Source organism: Bombina bombina, chromosome 1 (assembly GCF_027579735.1).
Source record: "Bombina bombina isolate aBomBom1 chromosome 1, aBomBom1.pri, whole genome shotgun sequence".
Taxonomy (NCBI): domain Eukaryota; kingdom Metazoa; phylum Chordata; class Amphibia; order Anura; family Bombinatoridae; genus Bombina; species Bombina bombina.
This window is the reverse complement of record NC_069499.1, coordinates 24,285,711-24,312,808: the sequence shown is the minus strand read 5'-3', so window position 1 is coordinate 24,312,808 and position 27,098 is coordinate 24,285,711. Positions and strand designations below refer to the sequence as shown.

The 27,098-nt window shown below is 35.1% G+C and overlaps 1 protein-coding gene across 1 annotated transcript in view; it reads right to left on the bottom strand.

Annotated features, from left to right (window-relative positions):
• The window catches only part of LOC128635989 (coiled-coil domain-containing protein 170-like), a 214,938-nt gene extending 188,545 nt beyond the window's left edge, over positions 1-26,393 (bottom strand). Inside the window, exon 1 of the mRNA XM_053689065.1 lies at positions 26,237-26,393. Within this exon, the coding sequence (XP_053545040.1) occupies positions 26,237-26,365 (129 nt within the window). The 5' untranslated portion in view covers positions 26,366-26,393. The remainder of the gene's footprint in view (positions 1-26,236) is intronic.
• Positions 26,394-27,098: the final 705 nt, after the last annotated feature.

Below are 27,098 nucleotides of genomic sequence, written 5' to 3'. Positions count from 1 at the left end.
TTAAAATTTTTAACCCCTAATCTGCCGACCGCCACCTACGTTATACTTATGTACCCCTAATCTGCTGCCCCTAACCCCGCCGACCCCTATATTATATTTATTAACCCCTAACTTGCCCCCCACAACGTCGCCGCAAGCTACTTAAAATAATTAACCCCTAATCTTCCGAACGCAAATCGCCGCCACCTACGTTATCGCTATGTACCCCTAATCTGCTGCCCCTAACATCGCCGACCCCTATGTTATATTTATTAACCCCTAATCTGCCCCCCACAACGTCGCCTCCACCTGCCTACACTTATTAACCCCTAATCTGCCGAGCGGACCTGAGCGCTACTATAATAAAGTTATTAACCCCTAATCCGCCTCACTAACCCTATCATAAATAGTATTAACCCCTAATCTGCCCTCCCTAACATCGCCGACACCTACCTTCAATTATTAACCCCTAATCTGCCGACCGGAGCTCACCGCTATTCTAATAAATGTATTAACCCCTAAAGCTAAGTCTAACCCTAACACTAACACCCCCCTAAGTTAAATATAATTTTTATCTAACGAAATAAATTAACTCTTATTAAATAAATGATTCCTATTTAAAGCTAAATACTTACCTGTAAAATACATCCTAATATAGCTACAATATAAATTACATTTATATTATAGCTATTTTAGGATTAATATTTATTTTACAGGCAACTTTGTAATTATTTTAACCAGGTACAATAGCTATTAAATAGTTAAGAACTATTTAATAGTTACCTAGTTAAAATAATAACAAATTTACCTGTAAAATAAATCCTAACCTAAGATATAATTAAACCTAACACTACCCTATCAATAAAATAATTAAATAAACTACCTACAATTACCTACAATTAACCTAACACTACACTATCAATAAATTAATTAAACACAATTGCTACAAATAAATACAATTAAATAAACTATCTAAAGTACAAAAAATAAAAAAGAACTAAGTTACAGAAAATAAAAAAATATTTACAAACATAAGAAAAATATTACAACAATTTTAAACTAATTACACCTACTCTAAGCCCCCTAATAAAATAACAAAGACCCCCAAAATAAAAAATTCCCTACCCTATTCTAAAATACAAAAATTACAAGCTCTTTTACCTTACCAGCCCTGAACAGGGCCCTTTGCGGGGCATGCCCCAAGAATTTCAGCTCTTTTGCCTGTAAAAAAAAACATACAATACCCCCCCCCCAACATTACAACCCACCACCCACATACCCCTAATCTAACCCAAACCCCCTTAAATAAACCTAACACTAATCCCCTGAAGATCTTCCTACCTTGTCTTCACCATCCAGGTATCACCGATCCGTCCTGGCTCCAAGATCTTCATCCAACCCAAGCGGGGGTTGGCGATCCATAATCCGGTGCTCCAAAGTCTTCCTCCTATCCGGCAAGAAGGGACATCCGGACCGGCAAACATCTTCTCCAAGCGGCATCTTCTATGTTCTTCCATCCGATGACGACCGGCTCCATCTTGAAGACCTCCAGCGCGGATCCATCCTCTTCTTCCGACGACTAGACGACGAATGACGGTTCCTTTAAGGGACGTCATCCAAGATGGCGTCCCTCGAATTCCGATTGGCTGATAGGATTCTATCAGCCAATCGGAATTAAGGTAGGAATTTTCTGATTGGCTGATGGAATCAGCCAATCAGAATCAAGTTCAATCCGATTGGCTGATCCAATCAGCCAATCAGATTGAGCTCGCATTCTATTGGCTGTTCCGATCAGCCAATAGAATGCGAGCTCAATCTGATTGGCTGATTGGATCAGCCAATCGGATTGAACTTGATTCTGATTGGCTGATTCCATCAGCCAATCAGAATATTCCTACCTTAATTCCGATTGGCTGATAGAATCCTATCAGCCAATCGGAATTCGAGGGACGCCATCTTGGATGACGTCCCTTAAAGGAACCGTCATTCGTCGTCTAGTCGTCGGAAGAAGAGGATGGATCCGCGCTGGAGGTCTTCAAGATGGAGCCGGTCGTCATCGGATGGAAGAACATAGAAGATGCCGCTTGGAGAAGATGTTTGACGGTCCGGATGTCCTCTTCTTGCCGGATAGGAGGAAGACTTTGGAGCACCGGATTATGGATCGCCAACCCCCGCTTGGGTTGGATGAAGATCTTGGAGCCAGGACGGATCGGTGATACCTGGATGGTGAAGACAAGGTAGGAAGATCATCAGGGGCTTAGTGTTAGGTTTATTTAAGGGGGGTTTGGGTTAGATTAGGGGTATGTGGGTGGTGGGTTGTAATGTTGGGGGGGGGGTATTGTATGTTTTTTTTTTACAGGCAAAAGAGCTGAAATTCTTGGGGCATGCCCCGCAAAGGGCCCTGTTCAGGGCTGGTAAGGTAAAAGAGCTTGTAATTTTTGTATTTTAGAATAGGGTAGGGAATTTTTTATTTTGGGGGTCTTTGTTATTTTATTAGGGGGCTTAGAGTAGGTGTAATTAGTTTAAAATTGTTGTAATATTTTTCTTATGTTTGTAAATATTTTTTTATTTTCTGTAACTTAGTTCTTTTTTATTTTTTGTACTTTAGATAGTTTATTTAATTGTATTTATTTGTAGCAATTGTGTTTAATTTATTTATTGATAGTGTAGTGTTAGGTTAATTGTAGGTAATTGTAGGTAGTTTATTTAATTATTTTATTGATAGGGTAGTGTTAGGTTTAATTATATCTTAGGTTAGGATTTATTTTACAGGTAAATTTGTTATTATTTTAACTAGGTAACTATTAAATAGTTCTTAACTATTTAATAGCTATTGTACCTGGTTAAAATAATTACAAAGTTGCCTGTAAAATAAATATTAATCCTAAAATAGCTATAATATAATTATAATTTATATTGTAGCTATATTAGGATGTATTTTACAGGTAAGTATTTAGCTTTAAATAGGAATCATTTATTTAATAAGAGTTAATTTATTTCGTTAGATAAAAATTATATTTAACTTAGGGGGGTGTTAGTGTTAGGGTTAGACTTAGCTTTAGGGGTTAATACATTTATTAGAATAGCGGTGAGCTCCGGTCGGCAGATTAGGGGTTAATAATTGAAGTTAGGTGTCGGCGATGTTAGGGAGGGCAGATTAGGGGTTAATACTATTTATGATAGGGTTAGTGAGGCGGATTAGGGGTTAATAACTTTATTATAGTAGCGCTCAGGTCCGCTCGGCAGATTAGGGGTTAATAAGTGTAGGTAGGTGTCGGCGACGTTGTGGGGGGCAGATTAGGGGTTAATAAATATAACATAGGGGTCGGCGATGTTAGGGCAGCAGATTAGGGGTACATAGGGATAACGTAGGTGGCGGCGGTTTACGGAGCGGCAGATTAGGGGTTAAAAGTGTAATGCAGGGGTCAGCGATAGCGGGGGCGGCAGATTAGGGGTTAATAAGTGTAAGGTTATGGGTGTTTAGACTCGGGGTACATGTTAGAGTGTTAGGTGCAGACGTAGGAAGTGTTTCCCCATAGGAAACAATGGGGCTGTGTTAGGAGCTGAACGCTGCTTTTTTGCAGGTGTTAGGTTTTTTTTCAGCTCAAACAGCCCCATTGTTTCCTATGGGAGAATCGTGCACGAGCACGTTTTTGAGGCCGGCCGCGTCCGTAAGCAACTCTGGTATCGAGAGTTGCATTTGCGGTAAAAATGCTCTACGCTCCTTTTTTGGAGCCTAACGCAGCATTTGTTTGAACTCTCGATACCAGAGTTAAATTTATGGTGCGGCCAGAAAAAAACCCGCGGAGCGTTAACAGCCCTTTTACCGCCAAACTCTAAATCTAGCCGTTAGTGTTTAAAAAAAAAAAAAATCCAAAACTTGTGTTTTAAAGGGACAGGACAGTCAACACCAGAATTTTTGTTGTTTGAAAAAATAGATAATCCCTTTATTACCCATTCCCCAGTTTTGCATAACCAACACAGTTATATTTATAAACTTTTAACCTCTGTGATTACCTTGTATCTAAGCATCTTCTGACATTTTATTTATTATCTATTGACTTTCATTTTAGCCAATTAGTGCAGTGTCTGCCACAAGCCACGGGCGTGATCACAATGTTATCTATATGGCTCACATGAACTAGCTCTACCTTGTTGTGAAAAGCAAATAAAAAAGCATGATAAGAGGCGGCCTTCAAGGGCTTAGAAATGATCATATGAGCCTTCCTAGGTTTAGCTTTCAACTAAGAAAACCAAGAGAACAAAGCCAAATTGGTGATAAAACATAATTTATGTAAGAACTTACCTGATAAATTCATTTCTTTCATATTGGCAAGAGTCCATGAGCTAGTGACGTATGGGATAGCAATAGCCAAGATGTGGAACTCAACACAAGAGTCACTAGAGAGGGAGGGATAAAAATAAAAACAGCCATTTGGCGCTGAAAAAATAATCCACAACCCAAAATATAAGTTATTCTCATAATGAAAAGAAAGACTTAAAAAATAAGCAGAAGAATCAAACTGAAACAGCTGCCTGAAGAACTTTTCTACCAAAAACTGCTTCCAAAGAAGCGAATACATCAAAACGGTAGAATTTAGTAAATGTATGCAAAGAAGACCAGGTTGCTGCTTTGCAAATCTGATCAACTGAAGCTTCATTCTTAAAAGCCCACGAAGTGGAGACTGATCTAGTAGAATGGGCTGTAATTCTCTGAGAGGGGGCTTGACCCGACCCCAAATAAGATGAATGAAACAAAAGCTTAAACCACGAAGCCAAGGAAACGGCAGAAGCCCTCTGACCTTTCCTAGAACCAGAAAAGATAACAAATAGACTAGAAGTCTTCCTGAAATCTTTAGTACCTTCAGCATAATATTTCAAAGCTCTTACCATATCCAAAGAATGGAAAGATTTCTCCAAAGAATTCTTAGGATTAGGACACAAGGAAGGGACAACAATTTCTCTATTAATGTTGTTAGAAATCATAACCTTAGGAAAGAATTTAAATGAAGTCCGCAAAACCGCCTTATCCTGATGAAAAATCAGAAAAAGAGATTCACAATAAAGAGTAGATAATTCAGAAACTCTTCTAGCAGAAGAGATGGCCAAAAGGAACAACACTTTCCAAGAAAGTAGTTTAATATCCAAAGAATGCATAGGCTCAAATGAAGGAGCGTGTAAAGCCTTCAAAACCAAATTAAGACTCCAAGGAGGAGAGATTGATTTAATGACAGGCTTGATACAAACCAAAGCCTGTTAAAAACAGTGAATATCAGGAAGCTTAGCAATCTTTCTGTAAAATAAGACAGAAAGAGCAAAGATTTGTCCCTTCAAGGAACTTGCAGACAAAACCTTATCCAAACAATCCTGAAGAAACTGTAAAATTCTAGGATTTCTGAAAGAATGCCAAGCGAATTTATGAGAACACCATGAAAATAAGTCTTCCAAACTCGATAATAAATCTTTCTAGAAACAGATTTACGAGCCTGTAACATAGTATTAATCACTGAGTCAGAGAAACCTCTATGACTAATCACTAGGCGTTCAATTCCCATACCTTCAAATTTAATGATTTGAAATCCTGATGGAAAAAAATGGACCTTGAGACAGAAGATCCGACCTAAATGGAAGAGGCCAAGGTTGTCAACTGGACATCCGAACAAGATCCGCATACCAAAACCTGTGAGGCCATGCTGGAGCTACCAGCAATACAAATGACTGTTCCATGATGATTTTGGATATCACTCTTGGAAGAAGAACTAGAGGCGGGAAAATATAAGCAGGTTGGTAGCACCAAGGAAATGTCAACGCATCCACTGCTTCCGCCTGAAGATCCCTGGACCTGGACAGGTACCTGAGAAGTTTCTTGTTTAGATGAGAAGCCATCAGATCTATTTCTGGAAGACCCCACATCTGAACAATTTGAGAAAACACATCTGGATGGAGAGACCACTCCCCCGGTAAAGTCTGACGGCTGAGATAATCCGCTTCCCAATTGTCTACACCTGGGATATGCACCACAGAAATTAGACAAGAGCTGGATTCCGCCCAATAAAGTATTCAAGATACTTCTATCATAGCTAGGGGACTGTGAGTCCCACCCTGATAATTGACATATGCCACAGCTGTGATATTGTCTGTCTGAAAACAAATGAACGGTTCTCTCTTCAACAGAGGCCAAGCCTGAAGAGCCCTGAAAATTGCATGGAGTTCCAAAATATTGATTGGTAATCTCGCCTCTTGAGCTTTCCAAACCCCTTGTGCTGTCAGAGATCCCCAAACAGCTCCCCAACCTGAAAAGACTCTGTTGTGAAAAGTATCTGTTGTGATCACAGTCCAGGTTGGACGAACCAAAGGGGCCCCTAGAACTATATGATGGTGATCTAACCACCAAGTCAGAGAAAGTCAAACATTGGGATTTAAGGATATTAATTGTGATAACCTTGTATAATCCCTGCACCATTTATTCAGCATACAAAGCTGGAGAGGTCTCATATGAAAACGAGCAAAGGGAATCGCATCCGATGCTGCAGTCATGAGACCTAAAACTTCCATGCACATAGCTACTGAAGGGAATAATAGAGACTGAAGGTTCCGACAAGCTGAAAACAATTTAAATTGTCTCTTGTCTGTTAGAGACAGAGTCATGGACACTGAATCTATTTGGAAACCTAAAAAGGTGACCCTTGTCTGAGGAATCAAGGAACTTTTTGGTAAATTGATCCTCCAACCATGTCTTTGAAGAAACGACAGTAGTTGATTCGTGTGAGATTCTGCAGAACGTAAAGACTGAGCAAGTACCAAGATATCGTCCAAATAAGGAAACACCGCAACACCCCGCTCTCTGATAACAGAGAGTAGGACACCAAGAACCTTTGAAAAGATTCCTAGAGCTGTCGCTAGGCCAAAAAGGAAGAGCAACAAATTGGTAATGCTTGTCTAAAAAAGAGAATCTCAGAAATTGAAAGCATTCTGGATGAATCAGAATATGAAGATATGCATCCTGTAAATCTATTGTGGACATATAATGCCCTTGCTGAACAAAAAGCAGAATAGACCTTATAGTCACCATTTTGAAAGTTGGTACTCTTACATATCGATTCAAAATTTTTAGATCCAAAACTGGTCTGAATGAAATTACTTTCTTTGGGAAAATGAATAGATTTGAATAAAACTCCAGACCCTGTTCCTGAAATGGAACTGTCATGATTACCCCAGATAACTTCAGGTCTGAAACACACTTCAGGAAAGCCTGAGCCTTTACTGGGTTTGCTGGAATGCGTGAGAGAAAAAATCTTCTCACAGGCGGTCTTACTCTGAATCCTATTCTGTACCCCTGAGAGACAATATTCTGAATCCAATGATTTTGGACTGAATTGATCCAAACATCTTAGGAAAATCTTAATCTGCCCCCTACCAGCTGAGCTGGAATAAGTGCCGCACCTTCATGTGGACTTAGGGGCTGGCTTTGATCTCTTAAATGGCTTGGATTTATTCCAATTTGAAGAAGGCTTCCAATTGGAAACAGATTCCTTGGGGAAGAATTAGGTTTCTGTTTCTTATTTAAGAACAAAAACGGTTAGAAGCTTTAGATTTACCCTTAGATCTTATCATGAGGCAAAAAACTCCCTTCCCCCCAATGACAGTTGAAATTATTGAATCCAACTGTGAACCAAATAATTTATTACCATGAAAGGAAAGAAATAGCAATCTGGACTTAGAAGTCATATCAGCATTCCAAGATTTAATCCACAAAGCTCTTCTAGCTAAAATAGCTAAAGACAGAGATTTAACATCAATTTTGATTATATCAAAAAATGGCATCACAAATGAAATTATTAGCATGTTGAATCAAGTTAATAAAGCTAGACAAATCATGATTCAATACTTGTTGCGCTAAATTTTCCAACCAAAAAGTTGAAGCAGCTGCAACATCAGCCAAAGAAATTGCAGGCCTAAGAAGAAGACCTGAAAATAAATAAGCTTTCCTTAGATAAGATTCAAGTTTCCTATCTGAAGGATCTTTAAAAGAAATACTATCTTCCATAGGAATAGTAGTACGTTTAGCAAGAGTAGAGATAGCCCCATCAACTTTGGGGATCTTTTCCCAAAAACCGAATCTAACTGCTGGCAAAGTTGAAAGCAAGAGAATAAGTCGAAGGTAATTCAGCGTAACTAAATACAATATGGAGATACAAATAAATAGATGATCAAGTCTTTAGATTGTTCTATTATCAAGTCCTTAATATAAACAAGGACAGTAGTAGTGATGAGGTAAATGAGTAGATGTCTCCTTACCGGAAATTACCTCAATCATATGAGGTAATGTATGATCACACACAAAATGTTGTCCGTTCCCCTCTTTAGTCTGTAGTTTGTTCACATCAGGACTGTGTTCTTGGGATTAGGGATTTCTGTCTTTCACTGTGATCTTGTGTATGGTACTTGTCTTTTGGAAACTTCCAGGATCTTTATACAGGTGCCTTGGTGTCTCCAAGGAGTATGGTACTTCTGCCGTATATCCTCTGGTCTCCAATTTCTCAGGAAAATACGGTGAAAGAAAAAAGAGAGTTCATAGCATAATACTGTTTATACTATGAATTTATTAAGAAAAACAATAAGACATGCATTCATATGTAACACCCTCAATCCTTGATGAGGTAAGCTTAAACACATAAATATATTTGAACAATTTGCAGGTAAGTAACACCGGTGAGTTCAGTCAGATTGGAGGTTAAGTACAGGTTGTTAACTTCAAGCGGGTAAACCCAAACTTCAAAGTCTTTATAAAAGTTCCAGAATAGGAAACCGTAAATATCTTATATTAAAAAAACCACTTCAGGTATGCCAGATACTGAAAGTGTGAGTGGAGAGTACACTTGGTAAAAGAAAATGCGGGGGATATGAGGTATTCAAGTTCCCCAATTAAAGACTACTTAAATACAGCCCTGGATAGCTAAGTTACACACACAACATACAAATCATGGGTTGTGTGGTGACAAGCTTAATGCGGCTGTTCAGTGCTAAGGCGGGCAGAACAATGAGCGAGAATGCAAACAAAACAAACTTATTTCATGTGACACAGTGGTAAATAGATAAATAAATATATGAAGGATTCCTCGGAAGCCTGTCACATATATAGTAGATGAAAACTGCACCGCCACACTTCTAAAAGTCCTTACGCGTTTCGAAGTTTTATCGTACTTCTTCATCAGAGGCTGTAACTGCTGGCAAAGGATACAATTTTTTAAACCTTAAAGAAGGAATAAAAGTAGTACCAGGCCTATTCCATTCCTTAGAAATCATATCAGAAATAGCTTCAGGAACTGAAAAACCTCTGAAATAACCACAGGAGGTTTATAAACAGAATTTAAATGTTCACTAGCTTTAATATCAAGAGGACTAGTCTCCTCAATATCCAATATAATCAACACTTCTTCAGCAAAGAACGAATGTACTCCATTTTAAATAACTAAGTAGATTTGTCAGTGTCAATATCTGAGGAAGGATCTTCTGAATCAGATAGATCCTCATCAGAGGAGGATAATTCGGTATGTTGTCGGTCATTTGAAATTTCATCAACTTTATGAGAAGTTTAAAAAGACCTTTTACATTTATTAGAAGGCGGGATGGCAGACAAAGCCTTCTGAATAGAATCAGCAATACATTCTTATAAATTCACAGGTATATCTTGTACATTAGATGTTAAAGGAACAGCAACAGGCAATGTACTGATGGACACATTCTCTGCATGTAAAAGTTTATCATGACAACTTATTACAAACCACAGCTGGAGATATAATCTCCATAAGATTACAACAAATGTACTTAGCTTTGGTAGAACTGTTATCAGTCAGCAGGATTCTAACAGTGTTTTCTGAGACAGGATCAGAATGAAACATCTTGCAAATGTAAGAGAAAAAACAACATATAAAGCGAAATTATCCATTTCCTTATATGGCAGTTACAGGAATGGGAAAAAAAATGCAACAGCATAGCCCTCTGATAGAGAAAAAAAGGCAAGAGGCATATAGGAATAGGGTTTAAATTCTGAAAATATTTGGCCCCAAGAATGATGCACAAACAGAGAAAAAAATTTGGCGCTAACAACATCCGGAAATGACACACTTGCGTCATTGAAGACGCAACCTTGTGAAAGGACTCGGCATCGACAAAGACGCCGGAAATGATCAATTTGCATCATCGAATGTAACTTTGCGCTAAAAAAATCTTGCAGCAAAAATTACGCAATATTGTTTGGCATTTTGCGCCCTCACGAGCCTAATTCTGCCCGCGAATTTAAAATGACAGTCAATTGCAAAAAAAATATACCCCAGGTAAGAAATACATTTTCCTTAAAAATGCATTTCCCAGATATGAAACTGACTGTCTGCAAAAGGAAATATACTGAAACCTGAATCATGGCAAATATAAGCACAATATATATATTTAGAACTTTATATAAATACATAAAGTGCCAAACCATAGCTGAGAGTGTCTTAAGTAAATGAAAACATACTTACCAAAAGACACCCATTCACATATAGCAGATAGCCAAACCAGTACTGAAACGGTTATCAGTAGAGGTAATGGAATATGAGAGTATATCGTCGATCTGAAAAGGGAGGTAGGAGATGAATTTTTATGACCGATAACAGAGAACCTATGAAATACAGTAGATCCCCGTGAGGAAAACCATTGCATTCAATAGGTGATACTCCCTTCAGATCCCTCTGACATTCACTGTACTCTGAGAGGAATCGGGCTTCAAAATGCTGAGAAGCGCATATCAACGTAGAAATCTTAGCACAAACTTACTTTACCACCTCCATAGGAGGCAAAGTTTGTAAAACTGAATTGTGGGTGTGGTGGGGGGTGTATTTATAGCCATTTTGAGGTTTGGGAAACTTTGCCCCTCCTGGTAGGATTGTATATCCCATAAGTCACTAGCTCATGGACTCTTGCCAATTACATGAAAGAAAAGTAAATTGGAAAGTTGTTTAAAATTCCATGCCCTATTTAAAAAAATTAAAGTTTATTTTGGACTTGACTGTCCCTTTAAATTATTGTAATTTACAATATCTAGAACATTGTGTTGCCATTTTATTACAATGATAAGAATAGTATTTGACAAAGACAAACCTTGTTCTGTACAGCGGGATTTTAAACCTTGTAACTTAGCAGTTTTATGATTTACAGTATGAAAATTGTTAAGATGCCGCTATAGAAGGCGATATAAGTAATGTTCTTCTTGCTTTCATATAAAACATAGATTAGGATATATAGGAGCGCCACTGGCTAAGATATACCACAGGAGTCAAAATATTAAAATCAAATATTTATACAAGTCTTTAATAATTGACAAAAAATGACAAAATTTGACAAAAATTAACAAAAATTAACAAATGTTGAGATCAGAATGTTGAACCAAACTAATAAACTCACTATAGTACAGAATCTAGGGAAAATAACCCTTTAATTCCTACTACATGAATATAATCCAGAAATGGATTGGTACAGCTCATAAATTTAAATAGAGTCGTGAAACATAAGTGTCAATATAACCATAAAAATGAAAAACTGATTTCAAATAAAGAAAAAAATATAATAGTGAAGATAACAATCCAATTAAGGATTAGTTTCTTAGTGAAGGACCCATATTTTGAGCCTCAAAATAAATTCATTTATCAAATTTGGAATAGATAGTGATAGAAAATGGGAAAAAAAATGTATAAATATATAGGAACAAATCAAATCCCTGCAATATATGATACTAATGTGCAATAATATAGTACAATCCAAAAATAAGTGAATTAAAACAATACAATCAAATTATTCAATCAATGCAATACTATCAAAGTTGGGTGGGTCTCACCATTTAAAAACCTAAAACTCAACTAGGCTGGTACCAGCTGTAATTCTATTAGCTTTGGGACACACTGGTCTATTCAAATAATAAACTTACATAATAATTGATATAAATCTAGTTATAAATTCATATCAAGTAACAAATTTTTCCAATAATTGATATAAATCTAATTATAAATTCATATCAAATAACAAATTAAAAAACAAAAAAACAATTAAAACATTTTAAATGATTGAATGAAATTATTGAATGAAATTATAAAAACGAGTAAGAAAAAATTGTCCAAAAAATATAGTCCAAAAAATATATCAAATCCTGATGAAATGTAAATGGTAGTTCCTTCCTTAAAAGTAAAAGTCCTTGAGTCTATTGAAGTCCAAAGTCCTAATCCTTTGATAGATGTGTATACATAAAAAACCTAGAAAAAAGGAAAAAAGTGCACTAAACAAAATGTGCTTACTGGGTATGGACTATTGGAAATAGTCTTACCGTTCAAAAAGCCCGGTCCTGGATATGATTAGCCTCTCAATCTTAATTTTCGGATAGTCGTCTACGCGTTTCGGCCCTCTCAATGGGGCCTTTTTCAAGACATGTGGAGGCTTAATCAATATTGACCTTTTATATATTTTTGTATTGGGCGTTTCACAAAATTGCGCCAAAAAATTGCGCCAAGGAAATCCCGCCGAAAATTGAGTCCGATATTGCCAGTTTGTTTGTTGCCACTCTGTCTCACTTCCGCTCAACAACCGGATGTCTGTTGTAGGTGCTTCCGGTTTTTTACCACTTCAGAGGATTGGACAAGTTCCAAACATATCTAAATACGAAGGAGTTTATTAGAAAACTCACATTGAAAAGATATTTCTTAAAGTCACCAATAGAGAGAAGTGCTTTTTCCTCAGGAATCACCACAACAGAGGACCAATTCCAACACTCTGATCTGAAACCGAAGTCGCATTTCTACCCCACCCACTGTAAAGGACCGGCTATCGAAGCATTCGAAATAATGGTATGCAACGACATAAAGAAATTAAAAGCAAACAAGGCATATAAAAGGAATCTTAGTGCCCAACAATTCAACACCATATCTAAATTAGAAAAGAACCACGACATAGTCATTAAATCGGCCGATAAAGGTGGGGGGATTGTGATAATGAACAAGACAGACTACAAGAAAGAATCTGGAAGAATTTTAGGAGACAAAGCTACCTATGAAGTTTTGAAAGCCAACCCAACTAATGAATACAAGAGAACCCTCGATGATCTACTCACTGAAGCTAACGAATTGGGTATCCTCAACAATAATGAATTCCGTTATTTAAGCGTGAAACATCCTAAGATCCCAGTACTATATCACCTGCCTAAAATTCATAAGAACTTAGCCAACCCACCCGGACGGCCAATAATATCAGGCATAGGATCGGTGTCGAGCAATTTATCTGAATATATAGATAAAAAACTTCAACCATACGTTAGATCATTACCATCATATCTAAGGGACTCCACCGAAGTATTGAATATTCTTAATGACATGGAATGGGATGAAAGCTACATCTTAATCACTAGTGATGTAACATCACTATACACCTCAATCCCACATGAGAAGGGATTAGAGTCTATTAGTCACTTCTTAGATAAAGATGACAGTATGCCACAAACCCAAAAGAGGTTCATACTGGACGGAATTGAATATATTCTTCAACACAACTATTTTTATTGTGATAATGTGTTCTATCGACAAGTGTGTGGGACAGCCATGGGGACCAGGTTCGCGCCTAGTTACGCCAATCTCTATATGGGAAAATGGGAAGCTATTTTCTGGGATTCCTGTCCGGCGGGCGCGGACCTGGTCCTATATAAAAGGTATATAGATGACCTCCTAATCATCTGGAAGGGGAGTGAAGAAGATCTAAGACACACACTAGAAGTTATGAATCTGAACCAGTCCAATTTAAGATTTACTAATACTATCAGCAAGGATCACATCACCTTTCTAGATCTGGACATAAAAGTGATAAAGGGAAGAATTGTAACATCCACCCACTTCAAGGAAGTAGATTCGAACAATTATATCCATCACACAAGCTGCCATCATAAGAAATGGATATCGAATATCCCGAAAGGACAATTGTTACGAATCCGAAAAAATTGTTCAAGTGAAGAAATGTGGACCAAGCAATCATCAATGCTAAAAACCAGATTCTTGGAAAGAGGATATGATGAATCCCTTGTGGATAATACCATCACAGAAGTGAACAACATAAAAAGAGATTCTCTTCTCACATACAAAGTGAGACCAACCAAAGACAAGTTTGAAGGCCTAAAAATTCCTTTTATAACCCAATATGGTGAAAGGAAAAAGGTAATTGAAGATATAATCAAGAGACACTGGCATATACTCAGAAATGATGATATTATAGGCGAACATCTAACAGTACAACCCAATTTTGTCTATAGAAAGGCCAATAATCTAAAATCCATTCTGGCTCCAAGTATACCCAAAGAAAATAAAGCTAAAAATTCCTTAGACATTATGGGCAAAAAATTATGCGGTTTCTATCCATGCCATTTTTGTAAAGCATGCTCACATGGAATAAAAACCAGCACGATCAAGTCTAAAGTTTCAAATGAAGTCTTTCACATTAAACAAACTATAAGATGTACTGACCATTCTGTAGTTTATTTGGTCGAGTGTGGATGTGGCCTGCAATATGTGGGCCAGACATCTAGAAAACTGAGAGACCGAATCCGAGAACATCTGCTACAGATCAAATGGAAGAAGGTTGATTTACCACTCTATAAACACTTCAAAGAAGTACATGATGGAAGTGATAAGAGCTTGAAATATATGGGAATATGTAAAGTGAATAAAGATTGGAGAGGAGGGGATATGGAATCAAAATTATTGAAAATAGAATCAAAATGGATCTTTAACCTGGACTGTATCCATCCAAAAGGTCTCAATGCTGACTTTGAGATCGTCCACCTCTTCTGATAAACAAATCAATCTTTCTCATTCATTTCTTGAACCTCAGTTCAAACTTAATTTGAATCCCACAAAAATAACCCACATAGGGCAATCCAAAGAAATCTATAGGTCCTAGCATTCTCTTTAAGATCTGAAAAATACTTATAGGTCTCAGTATAAAATTCATCTGATTATTCAACAGTAAAGAAAAGATGTCTAACATTAGATTAAGAACCTCATTTGTAAACTGTTTAAGCTAATTGGAGTTTATTAAAAGTAATCCATATTGAGTAATATGTCTCAGTATCTTCTCAAAGAAAAAGATATTGTTAATTAGCCAAATAAAGGTAGTAAATAATATCTAATGAAAGTATAATGCACAAATCCAGCATTGAATTCAGTTTAGATAATACCTAATATCATGCACAAATCCATCATTAGATAATGAATTTAGACCTAGATTAAAACACATTGAAAGTTAAATACAAAATAAAAAATATCTTTAATCCCTCCAAGATATTAAATATCTTTTTTATATATATATATTTTTTTATATATATTTTTTATATATTTTTTATATTTTTCTATATATATATTTTATATATATAACTTTATTTATTTATTATTTTTTATTTTTTAATTTTTAATTTTCAAATACTCACTCCACTTATGAATTTTATATAATAACGATTTTATTTCAATTGGTATTTAAGTTTATTATATATGAGATTTGAATAATACAACATAAAATAGGGTTATATTGTCATGGAAATAAATATACATGATAAACATTGTAAGTCCTGGATATATTAGCCCGATATCAGACAAAATTTGCCCTTTTCCAAAATGGTTTCTTCAAACCGGAAGAACCGCACATATTGACATCCGGTCTAGCCGAAAATTTGTTGTTCCTCTTTGCCCGTTCCGCGACACCGGAAGTGGTAAAAAACCGGAAGCACCTACAACAGACATCCGGTTGTTGAGCGGAAGTGAGACAGAGTGGCAACAAACAAACTGGCAATATCGGACTCAATTTTCGGCGGGATTTCCTTGGCGCAATTTTTTGGCGCAATTTTGTGAAACGCCCAATACAAAAATATATAAAAGGTCAATATTGATTAAGCCTCCACATGTCTTGAAAAAGGCCCCATTGAGAGGGCCGAAACGCGTAGACGACTATCCGAAAATTAAGATTGAGAGGCTAATCATATCCAGGACCGGGCTTTTTGAACGGTAAGACTATTTCCAATAGTCCATACCCAGTAAGCACATTTTGTTTAGTGCACTTTTTTCCTTTTTTCTAGGTTTTTTATGTATACACATCTATCAAAGGATTAGGACTTTGGACTTCAATAGACTCAAGGACTTTTACTTTTAAGGAAGGAACTACCATTTACATTTCATCAGGATTTGATATATTTTTTGGACTATATTTTTTGGACAATTTTTTCTTACTCGTTTTTATAATTTCATTCAATAATTTCATTCAATCATTTAAAATGTTTTAATTGTTTTTTTGTTTTTTAATTTGTTATTTGATATGAATTTATAATTAGATTTATATCAATTATTGGAAAAATTTGTTACTTGATATGAATTTATAACTAGATTTATATCAATTATTATGTAAGTTTATTATTTGAATAGACCAGTGTGTCCCAAAGCTAATAGAATTACAGCTGGTACCAGCCTAGTTGAGTTTTAGGTTTTTAAATGGTGAGACCCACCCAACTTTGATAGTATTGCATTGATTGAATAATTTGATTGTATTGTTTTAATTCACTTATTTTTGGATTGTACTATATTATTGCACATTAGTATCATATATTGCAGGGATTTGATTTGTTCCTATATATTTATACATTTTTTTTCCCATTTTCTATCACTATCTATTCCAAATTTGATAAATGAATTTATTTTGAGGCTCAAAATATGGGTCCTTCACTAAGAAACTAATCCTTAATTGGATTGTTATCTTCACTATTATATTTTTTTCTTTATTTGAAATCAGTTTTTCATTTTTATGGTTATATTGACACTTATGTTTCACGACTCTATTTAAATTTATGAGCTGTACCAATCCATTTCTGGATTATATTCATGTAGTAGGAATTAAAGGGTTATTTTCCCTAGATTCTGTACTATAGTGAGTTTATTAGTTTGGTTCAACATTCTGATCTCAACATTTGTTAATTTTTGTTAATTTTTGTCAAATTTTGTCATTTTTTGTCAATTATTAAAGACTTGTATAAATATTTGATTTTAATATTTTGACTCCTGTGGTATATCTTAGCCAGTGGCGCTCCTATATATCCTAATCTATGTTCTGTTCTTTAGACCTATTTAGGGGGTCTTTATTATAGTGAGCAGATATCAGTCCTGGGCGCTGGTTACTTATTTTTATACAGAATTGCTTTGTCTTTACCTAAACAAGTAACAGCAGCCGGACACAGGAGTCGATCCTTTGCGATTTTTAGAGATTTTTTGAGAATTTTTTGGGGAATTTTTTTGGAATTTATAATTTGTTGAAGTCATTATTTGTAGTATTTCTCTATAATAATTTCGTAAAGGAATTTTTAAAGCATTTTAGCAATTTTTGAAGTTACCATTTTAGAAACAATCTGATATACATTAAATATCTGTTAATTTAATTTAAAAAATGGAAACTTCTCTCTCTATTAGAAATCTAAGAGCTGATGTGAGTTCTGATATAAATATAGCCCTGAATAGGGATAACGCTACAGGTACAAATATTGTAACTGATATTAATACTATTTTCAAGAATTTAGAAAAGTTGTTGATATCTGAGACCAAGTATAAAATTGAGATTTCTTTTTTGAAAAAATGCCTCGAATTGAATATTGTACCTAAAGGTTTGATGATAAACAAAGATTGCTCATTCAATACCAACTCAAAAGAGTTTACTGATAACTGGAATAAAGTTATTACTGAGGCTTCACAAGATTTAATGAGACTCATTATCAAATATAGAGAGCTGTTATTAACTCAATTAGATTCTGAGATATCGATTGAAGAGAAAAATATGGAATTATATAAAGACTCCCAGACTTTTAAGGAGAAACAAGAACATCTTTATGCTAAAATAAACAAACTTAAAGACGACACCATTGCTAAAAAAACCAAAAAAATCAATAGGGACCTTAACGCAATTCAAGAGAATTCTGAAAACCCTGAAAACAACGGGAACGATCCAATGTTAATTGAATCAGTGATAACAACTAATTCAACAAAGGCTTCAATCAAAGAAAATTGGATAGAGACTTATCCCAAAGAGGGTCACCCAAACAGACCTATTAACAATATACGAGGACAAAGAGCACATAGAAATATGACAAACAGCTCCTCCTACAGACCACAATTAAGAAGATCATATGATGATAATAATCAAGACTACCAACAAAGAGAAAATCCAAATATGGGATATCAAAGACCCTATGTGAACAATAGAAATCATAGAGGTTACAACACACATGGAGAAAATTGGCATAATAATTACCGTCACCATTATAGATCTTATGGGAACTATGGGAACTATGAGCCTTATAACACATCTCAACACCAATCAAGAAGAAATTACCAACCATCAAGTTGGTTTAATGGGTATAACCATAGATCTCACCAGTCATTTATGAATAAAGGAAATCATGGGCAGTTCCCACAAAGGTATGGTAATTCAGACTTTGACCAACAACATCGACCAAGAGACCAACAGGGCGATTACCAATATAGTGACCAGATGATGAACCATCCTCCCCAAAGAAATTATAGGGGACCACACCAAGATTGGAGAAACAACACCATTGAGGTAACCAACAGATTTTCCCCTCTGGTAACTCCAAACATAAGAAAACCAACTGATACACCTAGAGACGATAATTATGCAGCATCCACATCCACCACTCCTTTTTTAGAGGTGGGTCGGAACGATCCTCCAGTGTTGGAGCAAAGAGGGAAAAGGAAGCAGATTGCATTGGAAGATGTGGATACCCCAGTAAAAAGAAGACACACAGGGGACGAAGGTCGGGATCTAGATATAAGAACAGACCCCATCTGGTCAAAACAACATCAGAAACACTAAAAATTGGACAAGCCACAGATGAAAAAGATAAAAATAAGGATAGAAAAGGGGATGTTAAAGGAATCTTTAATTTGAGTAACATAAGTTTGGAAAGTGAAGAAAAAGAATTGTTAGGGTTGGGTCTTTCATATGCTCCTTCCAGAGGATTGGACAAGTTCCAAACATATCTAAATACGAAGGAGTTTATTAGAAAACTCACATTGAAAAGATATTTCTTAAAGTCACCAATAGAGAGAAGTGCTTTTTCCTCAGGAATCACCACAACAGAGGACCAATTCCAACACTCTGATCTGAAACCGAAGTCGCATTTCTACCCCACCCACTGTAAAGGACCGGCTATCGAAGCATTCGAAATAATGGTATGCAACGACATAAAGAAATTAAAAGCAAACAAGGCATATAAAAGGAATCTTAGTGCCCAACAATTCAACACCATATCTAAATTAGAAAAGAACCACGACATAGTCATTAAATCGGCCGATAAAGGTGGGGGGATTGTGATAATGAACAAGACAGACTACAAGAAAGAATCTGGAAGAATTTTAGGAGACAAAGCTACCTATGAAGTTTTGAAAGCCAACCCAACTAATGAATACAAGAGAACCCTCGATGATCTACTCACTGAAGCTAACGAATTGGGTATCCTCAACAATAATGAATTCCGTTATTTAAGCGTGAAACATCCTAAGATCCCAGTACTATATCACCTGCCTAAAATTCATAAGAACTTAGCCAACCCACCCGGACGGCCAATAATATCAGGCATAGGATCGGTGTCGAGCAATTTATCTGAATATATAGATAAAAAACTTCAACCATACGTTAGATCATTACCATCATATCTAAGGGACTCCACCGAAGTATTGAATATTCTTAATGACATGGAATGGGATGAAAGCTACATCTTAATCACTAGTGATGTAACATCACTATACACCTCAATCCCACATGAGAAGGGATTAGAGTCTATTAGTCACTTCTTAGATAAAGATGACAGTATGCCACAAACCCAAAAGAGGTTCATACTGGACGGAATTGAATATATTCTTCAACACAACTATTTTTATTGTGATAATGTGTTCTATCGACAAGTGTGTGGGACAGCCATGGGGACCAGGTTCGCGCCTAGTTACGCCAATCTCTATATGGGAAAATGGGAAGCTATTTTCTGGGATTCCTGTCCGGCGGGCGCGGACCTGGTCCTATATAAAAGGTATATAGATGACCTCCTAATCATCTGGAAGGGGAGTGAAGAAGATCTAAGACACACACTAGAAGTTATGAATCTGAACCAGTCCAATTTAAGATTTACTAATACTATCAGCAAGGATCACATCACCTTTCTAGATCTGGACATAAAAGTGATAAAGGGAAGAATTGTAACATCCACCCACTTCAAGGAAGTAGATTCGAACAATTATATCCATCACACAAGCTGCCATCATAAGAAATGGATATCGAATATCCCGAAAGGACAATTGTTACGAATCCGAAAAAATTGTTCAAGTGAAGAAATGTGGACCAAGCAATCATCAATGCTAAAAACCAGATTCTTGGAAAGAGGATATGATGAATCCCTTGTGGATAATACCATCACAGAAGTGAACAACATAAAAAGAGATTCTCTTCTCACATACAAAGTGAGACCAACCAAAGACAAGTTTGAAGGCCTAAAAATTCCTTTTATAACCCAATATGGTGAAAGGAAAAAGGTAATTGAAGATATAATCAAGAGACACTGGCATATACTCAGAAATGATGATATTATAGGCGAACATCTAACAGTACAACCCAATTTTGTCTATAGAAAGGCCAATAATCTAAAATCCATTCTGGCTCCAAGTATACCCAAAGAAAATAAAGCTAAAAATTCCTTAGACATTATGGGCAAAAAATTATGCGGTTTCTATCCATGCCATTTTTGTAAAGCATGCTCACATGGAATAAAAACCAGCACGATCAAGTCTAAAGTTTCAAATGAAGTCTTTCACATTAAACAAACTATAAGATGTACTGACCATTCTGTAGTTTATTTGGTCGAGTGTGGATGTGGCCTGCAATATGTGGGCCAGACATCTAGAAAACTGAGAGACCGAATCCGAGAACATCTGCTACAGATCAAATGGAAGAAGGTTGATTTACCACTCTATAAACACTTCAAAGAAGTACATGATGGAAGTGATAAGAGCTTGAAATATATGGGAATATGTAAAGTGAATAAAGATTGGAGAGGAGGGGATATGGAATCAAAATTATTGAAAATAGAATCAAAATGGATCTTTAACCTGGACTGTATCCATCCAAAAGGTCTCAATGCTGACTTTGAGATCGTCCACCTCTTCTGATAAACAAATCAATCTTTCTCATTCATTTCTTGAACCTCAGTTCAAACTTAATTTGAATCCCACAAAAATAACCCACATAGGGCAATCCAAAGAAATCTATAGGTCCTAGCATTCTCTTTAAGATCTGAAAAATACTTATAGGTCTCAGTATAAAATTCATCTGATTATTCAACAGTAAAGAAAAGATGTCTAACATTAGATTAAGAACCTCATTTGTAAACTGTTTAAGCTAATTGGAGTTTATTAAAAGTAATCCATATTGAGTAATATGTCTCAGTATCTTCTCAAAGAAAAAGATATTGTTAATTAGCCAAATAAAGGTAGTAAATAATATCTAATGAAAGTATAATGCACAAATCCAGCATTGAATTCAGTTTAGATAATACCTAATATCATGCACAAATCCATCATTAGATAATGAATTTAGACCTAGATTAAAACACATTGAAAGTTAAATACAAAATAAAAAATATCTTTAATCCCTCCAAGATATTAAATATCTTTTTTATATATATATATTTTTTTATATATATTTTTTATATATTTTTTATATTTTTCTATATATATATTTTATATATATAACTTTATTTATTTATTATTTTTTATTTTTTAATTTTTAATTTTCAAATACTCACTCCACTTATGAATTTTATATAATAACGATTTTATTTCAATTGGTATTTAAGTTTATTATATATGAGATTTGAATAATACAACATAAAATAGGGTTATATTGTCATGGAAATAAATATACATGATAAACATTGTAAGTCCTGGATATATTAGCCCGATATCAGACAAAATTTGCCCTTTTCCAAAATGGTTTCTTCAAACCGGAAGAACCGCACATATTGACATCCGGTCTAGCCGAAAATTTGTTGTTCCTCTTTGCCCGTTCCGCGACACCGGAAGTGGTAAAAAACCGGAAGCACCTACAACAGACATCCGGTTGTTGAGCGGAAGTGAGACAGAGTGGCAACAAACAAACTGGCAATATCGGACTCAATTTTCGGCGGGATTTCCTTGGCGCAATTTTTTGGCGCAATTTTGTGAAACGCCCAATACAAAAATATATAAAAGGTCAATATTGATTAAGCCTCCACATGTCTTGAAAAAGGCCCCATTGAGAGGGCCGAAACGCGTAGACGACTATCCGAAAATTAAGATTGAGAGGCTAATCATATCCAGGACCGGGCTTTTTGAACGGTAAGACTATTTCCAATAGTCCATACCCAGTAAGCACATTTTGTTTAGTGCACTTTTTTCCTTTTTTCTAGGTTTTTTATGTATACACATCTATCAAAGGATTAGGACTTTGGACTTCAATAGACTCAAGGACTTTTACTTTTAAGGAAGGAACTACCATTTACATTTCATCAGGATTTGATATATTTTTTGGACTATATTTTTTGGACAATTTTTTCTTACTCGTTTTTATAATTTCATTCAATAATTTCATTCAATCATTTAAAATGTTTTAATTGTTTTTTTGTTTTTTAATTTGTTATTTGATATGAATTTATAATTAGATTTATATCAATTATTGGAAAAATTTGTTACTTGATATGAATTTATAACTAGATTTATATCAATTATTATGTAAGTTTATTATTTGAATAGACCAGTGTGTCCCAAAGCTAATAGAATTACAGCTGGTACCAGCCTAGTTGAGTTTTAGGTTTTTAAATGGTGAGACCCACCCAACTTTGATAGTATTGCATTGATTGAATAATTTGATTGTATTGTTTTAATTCACTTATTTTTGGATTGTACTATATTATTGCACATTAGTATCATATATTGCAGGGATTTGATTTGTTCCTATATATTTATACATTTTTTTTCCCATTTTCTATCACTATCTATTCCAAATTTGATAAATGAATTTATTTTGAGGCTCAAAATATGGGTCCTTCACTAAGAAACTAATCCTTAATTGGATTGTTATCTTCACTATTATATTTTTTTCTTTATTTGAAATCAGTTTTTCATTTTTATGGTTATATTGACACTTATGTTTCACGACTCTATTTAAATTTATGAGCTGTACCAATCCATTTCTGGATTATATTCATGTAGTAGGAATTAAAGGGTTATTTTCCCTAGATTCTGTACTATAGTGAGTTTATTAGTTTGGTTCAACATTCTGATCTCAACATTTGTTAATTTTTGTTAATTTTTGTCAAATTTTGTCATTTTTTGTCAATTATTAAAGACTTGTATAAATATTTGATTTTAATATTTTGACTCCTGTGGTATATCTTAGCCAGTGGCGCTCCTATATATCCTAATCTATGTTCTGTTCTTTAGACCTATTTAGGGGGTCTTTATTATAGTGAGCAGATATCAGTCCTGGGCGCTGGTTACTTATTTTTATACAGAATTGCTTTCATATAAAAATCTTCACAAATGAAAACCAGTGGGTTTTTTCAGTAAATACAATGCACAATGATTAGCTTTCGTTAGCCAATTAATAAATAATTTTAGCCAACCAAGCGAAATTGTAAGACTCAAAATTTGCTATGGCTAGTTCTCCTACATATTTATATATAACAATTCTAAATTTAGAATTTCCCATAAGAAAGATTGAATTATCCTATTAAAAAAATATTATACCTTTTTTCTTGATCAGTAAAGGAATATTTTGAATTAAATACATCATTTGCTGATGTGTTGCCCAACTTTGCAACCTATATTGTATTTTATTAAACACCTCCCTATAATTCTTTTTAGAATTCCTAATACCGAATAAGATGTCATCTGAATATTTTCTTTTCTTTGTCTTTTATAATTATACCCTCTATTTCTCATCTAATCGTGACTACTAGAGGTCCTAATGCCATATTAAATAATAAAGGAGAAAGTGGGCTGCCTTGCCATGTCCCTCTTTCTAGGATAAACCACTCTGTCAAGGATCCATTAACAGCGGATTGTGGGTTAGTATTTTTTATATAAAAGTATTTTTAATAAATATGTTAAGAATTAACTCATGGAATGTTGGAAAGATGCAGGCACTGCTCAGTGTAGTAGGTATAAAAACAGTCATTTATTTATTTAGACAAGCAATTAAAACGTTCCATCAGATAGACAGACTTACAGACATGGGGGTGAAGGCCTGACGCGTTTCGAGCCCCCTAGTGGTGCTTAATCATGTTGGAAGCATTACCTCTCCAATCAAAAAGGAAATCAATACTAGCCTCAGACAGATTATGACATTTTTTTTAAATGTCCTATTTACTCAAAAAATGTAATCTGATCTCTTGGTATCTGTTGTTCTATCTAGGTAGGCTCAGAAGCATGCCATATTCTGTACACCATATGGCAGCATCATTTGCAACAAAGTTTATAAAATACATAATTGCACATACTGCTGCCATATAAGTCACATGTACATGATCCTGGTCCAGATTTACTCTGCAAAACAACAGGGTGGAATCATTTAAATGGGACAGTGAAGTCTAAATAAAACTTTATGGATCCGACATAACGAGCAATTTTAAAACAAAATCTTTCCAATATACTTCTGTTATCAAATTTACTTAGTTATCTTGCTAGCCTTTGTTGAAAAGCATATCTAAATACTCAAGAGTGTGCACGTGTGTTAAGCACTATATGGCTGCTTCTATATTGTTACAAACACTGTTGCTATATACAGACTTATACAAAATGAATTCATTTCTGTTGGTGCCCTACAAATAATTACTGATAATAATAATATGATTTTAACAATAAATGGCATGAGAATTAAGTCAATTTCTCATTCATTCATTCATTCATTCATTCATTCTCTATCTGAATCCCAAGTTTAATTTGGATTATTTTGTGTCCCTTTAATGTATGAGCCATTCAAGTGTATTTTGTTCATTACATCTATCTGTCCTCTTTTATTGCTGTATCTATCTGTGGTTCACTTACAGCCCAGGTGCTATAGAAAATGCTTCACAATGGGTTTCATGTTTTCTACTGCAATATTGTTACGTTTAATAACACTTAATCAGTCATTATTAATAATAATCAATATTAAAGGGACACTGAACCCAAACATTTTTCTTTCATGACTCAGATAGAGAAGCAATTTTAAGCAACTTTCTAATTTACTCCAATTATCAATGTTTCTTCATTCTCTTGGTATCTTTATTTGAAAAAGCAGGAATGTAAGCTTAGGAGCCAGACTATATTTAATTCAGCACCCTGGGTAGTGCTTGCTGATTGGTGGGTACATTTTAGCCACCAATCAGCAAGCTATAGCCAGGTGCTGCACCAAAGACGGGCCGACATGTAAGCAAATAAAGATACTAAGAGAATGAAGAAACATTGATAATAGGAGTAAATTAAAAAGTTGCTTAAAATTGCTGCTCTAACTGAATCATGAAAGAAATAAAATTAAGTTCAGTGTCCCTTTAATTAGCCGTTATGCATTAGCTTTGCATGGGCCACAATATTTTACTGTACAATCACAAACTTGATAACGTAATATGTTTGAATTCTGTGAATAAATTATATTTAATACAATAATAAATAATACAGTTTGATTCTATGTATCTGTACAGAACCTCCTGTCTGCTGATGGTTTTGGTTTGTTAAATGAATTTGACCCTATGTCATATTAGTAATTCAGACAGCTTTACCGATCCAAACAGCCTTTTAATAGACAGCCATGTCTAGGTATGGAAGCCAAGAACATCCCTGACTTTCATTCATTGTTTTCACGTGGTAAATTATAATGGCCTAGAATGGTAGTCTGTTTATCATCTATCAAATCTATCTATTTATCATCTATTATCTATTATTAACATTTATTTGTATAGCGCCGCAAAATTCCTTAGCGGGGGCCATCTATCTATTTATCTATCTTTCTATCTATTTATCTATCTGTCTATCTATCATCTTTCTATCTATTTATGTGATAAGCTACATATATTTCAACGAAAACACACTACAAATATTCTTAGTACCAAACATAAATATAAACGTGTTACCTCATCTGAAGATTTGGGAGAAGATCTATATTTAGCCTTGGATCGGCTAATCAGGGGATCATTTCCAAACAGCCGATCTATATCACATGCTGAGTCATTATGTGTTAAAAAGCTGTATGGACTTGACATGTTTAAAATAAAAAATAATAAGTTATTAACAAAAAATGTTAAGATCACTCGTCTGTTGTAAAACCCCACTCTTTGTATCTGTCAAAGAATTTTCTGCAAAGGAATACACAGGAATACAATTTAGCTTCAAGCAGTAAGGTAACAGAGAGGGCGTGTCCGTCGCTACAGCAACCAAGGAAACAGCGTCTTAATTCATCATTGTTGTAGTAACTTGTCACCAAGTGCAAGAAGCTATAAGTGCCAGGCCTCATTCACAAGAACATTACTTGTCATTACTCAAAAGTATGTTATGGAAACATTGTTAGACGAGTCTTGTTACAGGTCTATTCATCCATATTGCTTAGCCTCATTTATCTTGCACTGAATTGTTATTGCGATTACATAACATTTAATTGCAGATAAAAATGAGAGGATTTATGCATATCCCAGGCATTGATTTATATCCTTACAGTATTTGTCCTTACCCTGTCTACTGGAAGTCCATTCCATGAACAAACCACCCTTTGCTATGCAAATGACATCACTTTTATTCACATTACCATCAATCCATCTGCTGGTGAGCTTTAGTGCAGGTAAAAGGCTATAATTTACTTTACACTAGTCAGTCCCTCTAATTATCTCTCTTAAAAAAAATTATGGCCCAGATTACAAGTGAAGCTCAAAAATATTACAGCTATTGAACGTTAAGCCGCAGGTCAAATAGTGGCGTTTTTCACTTAATTTTGTTCTATGG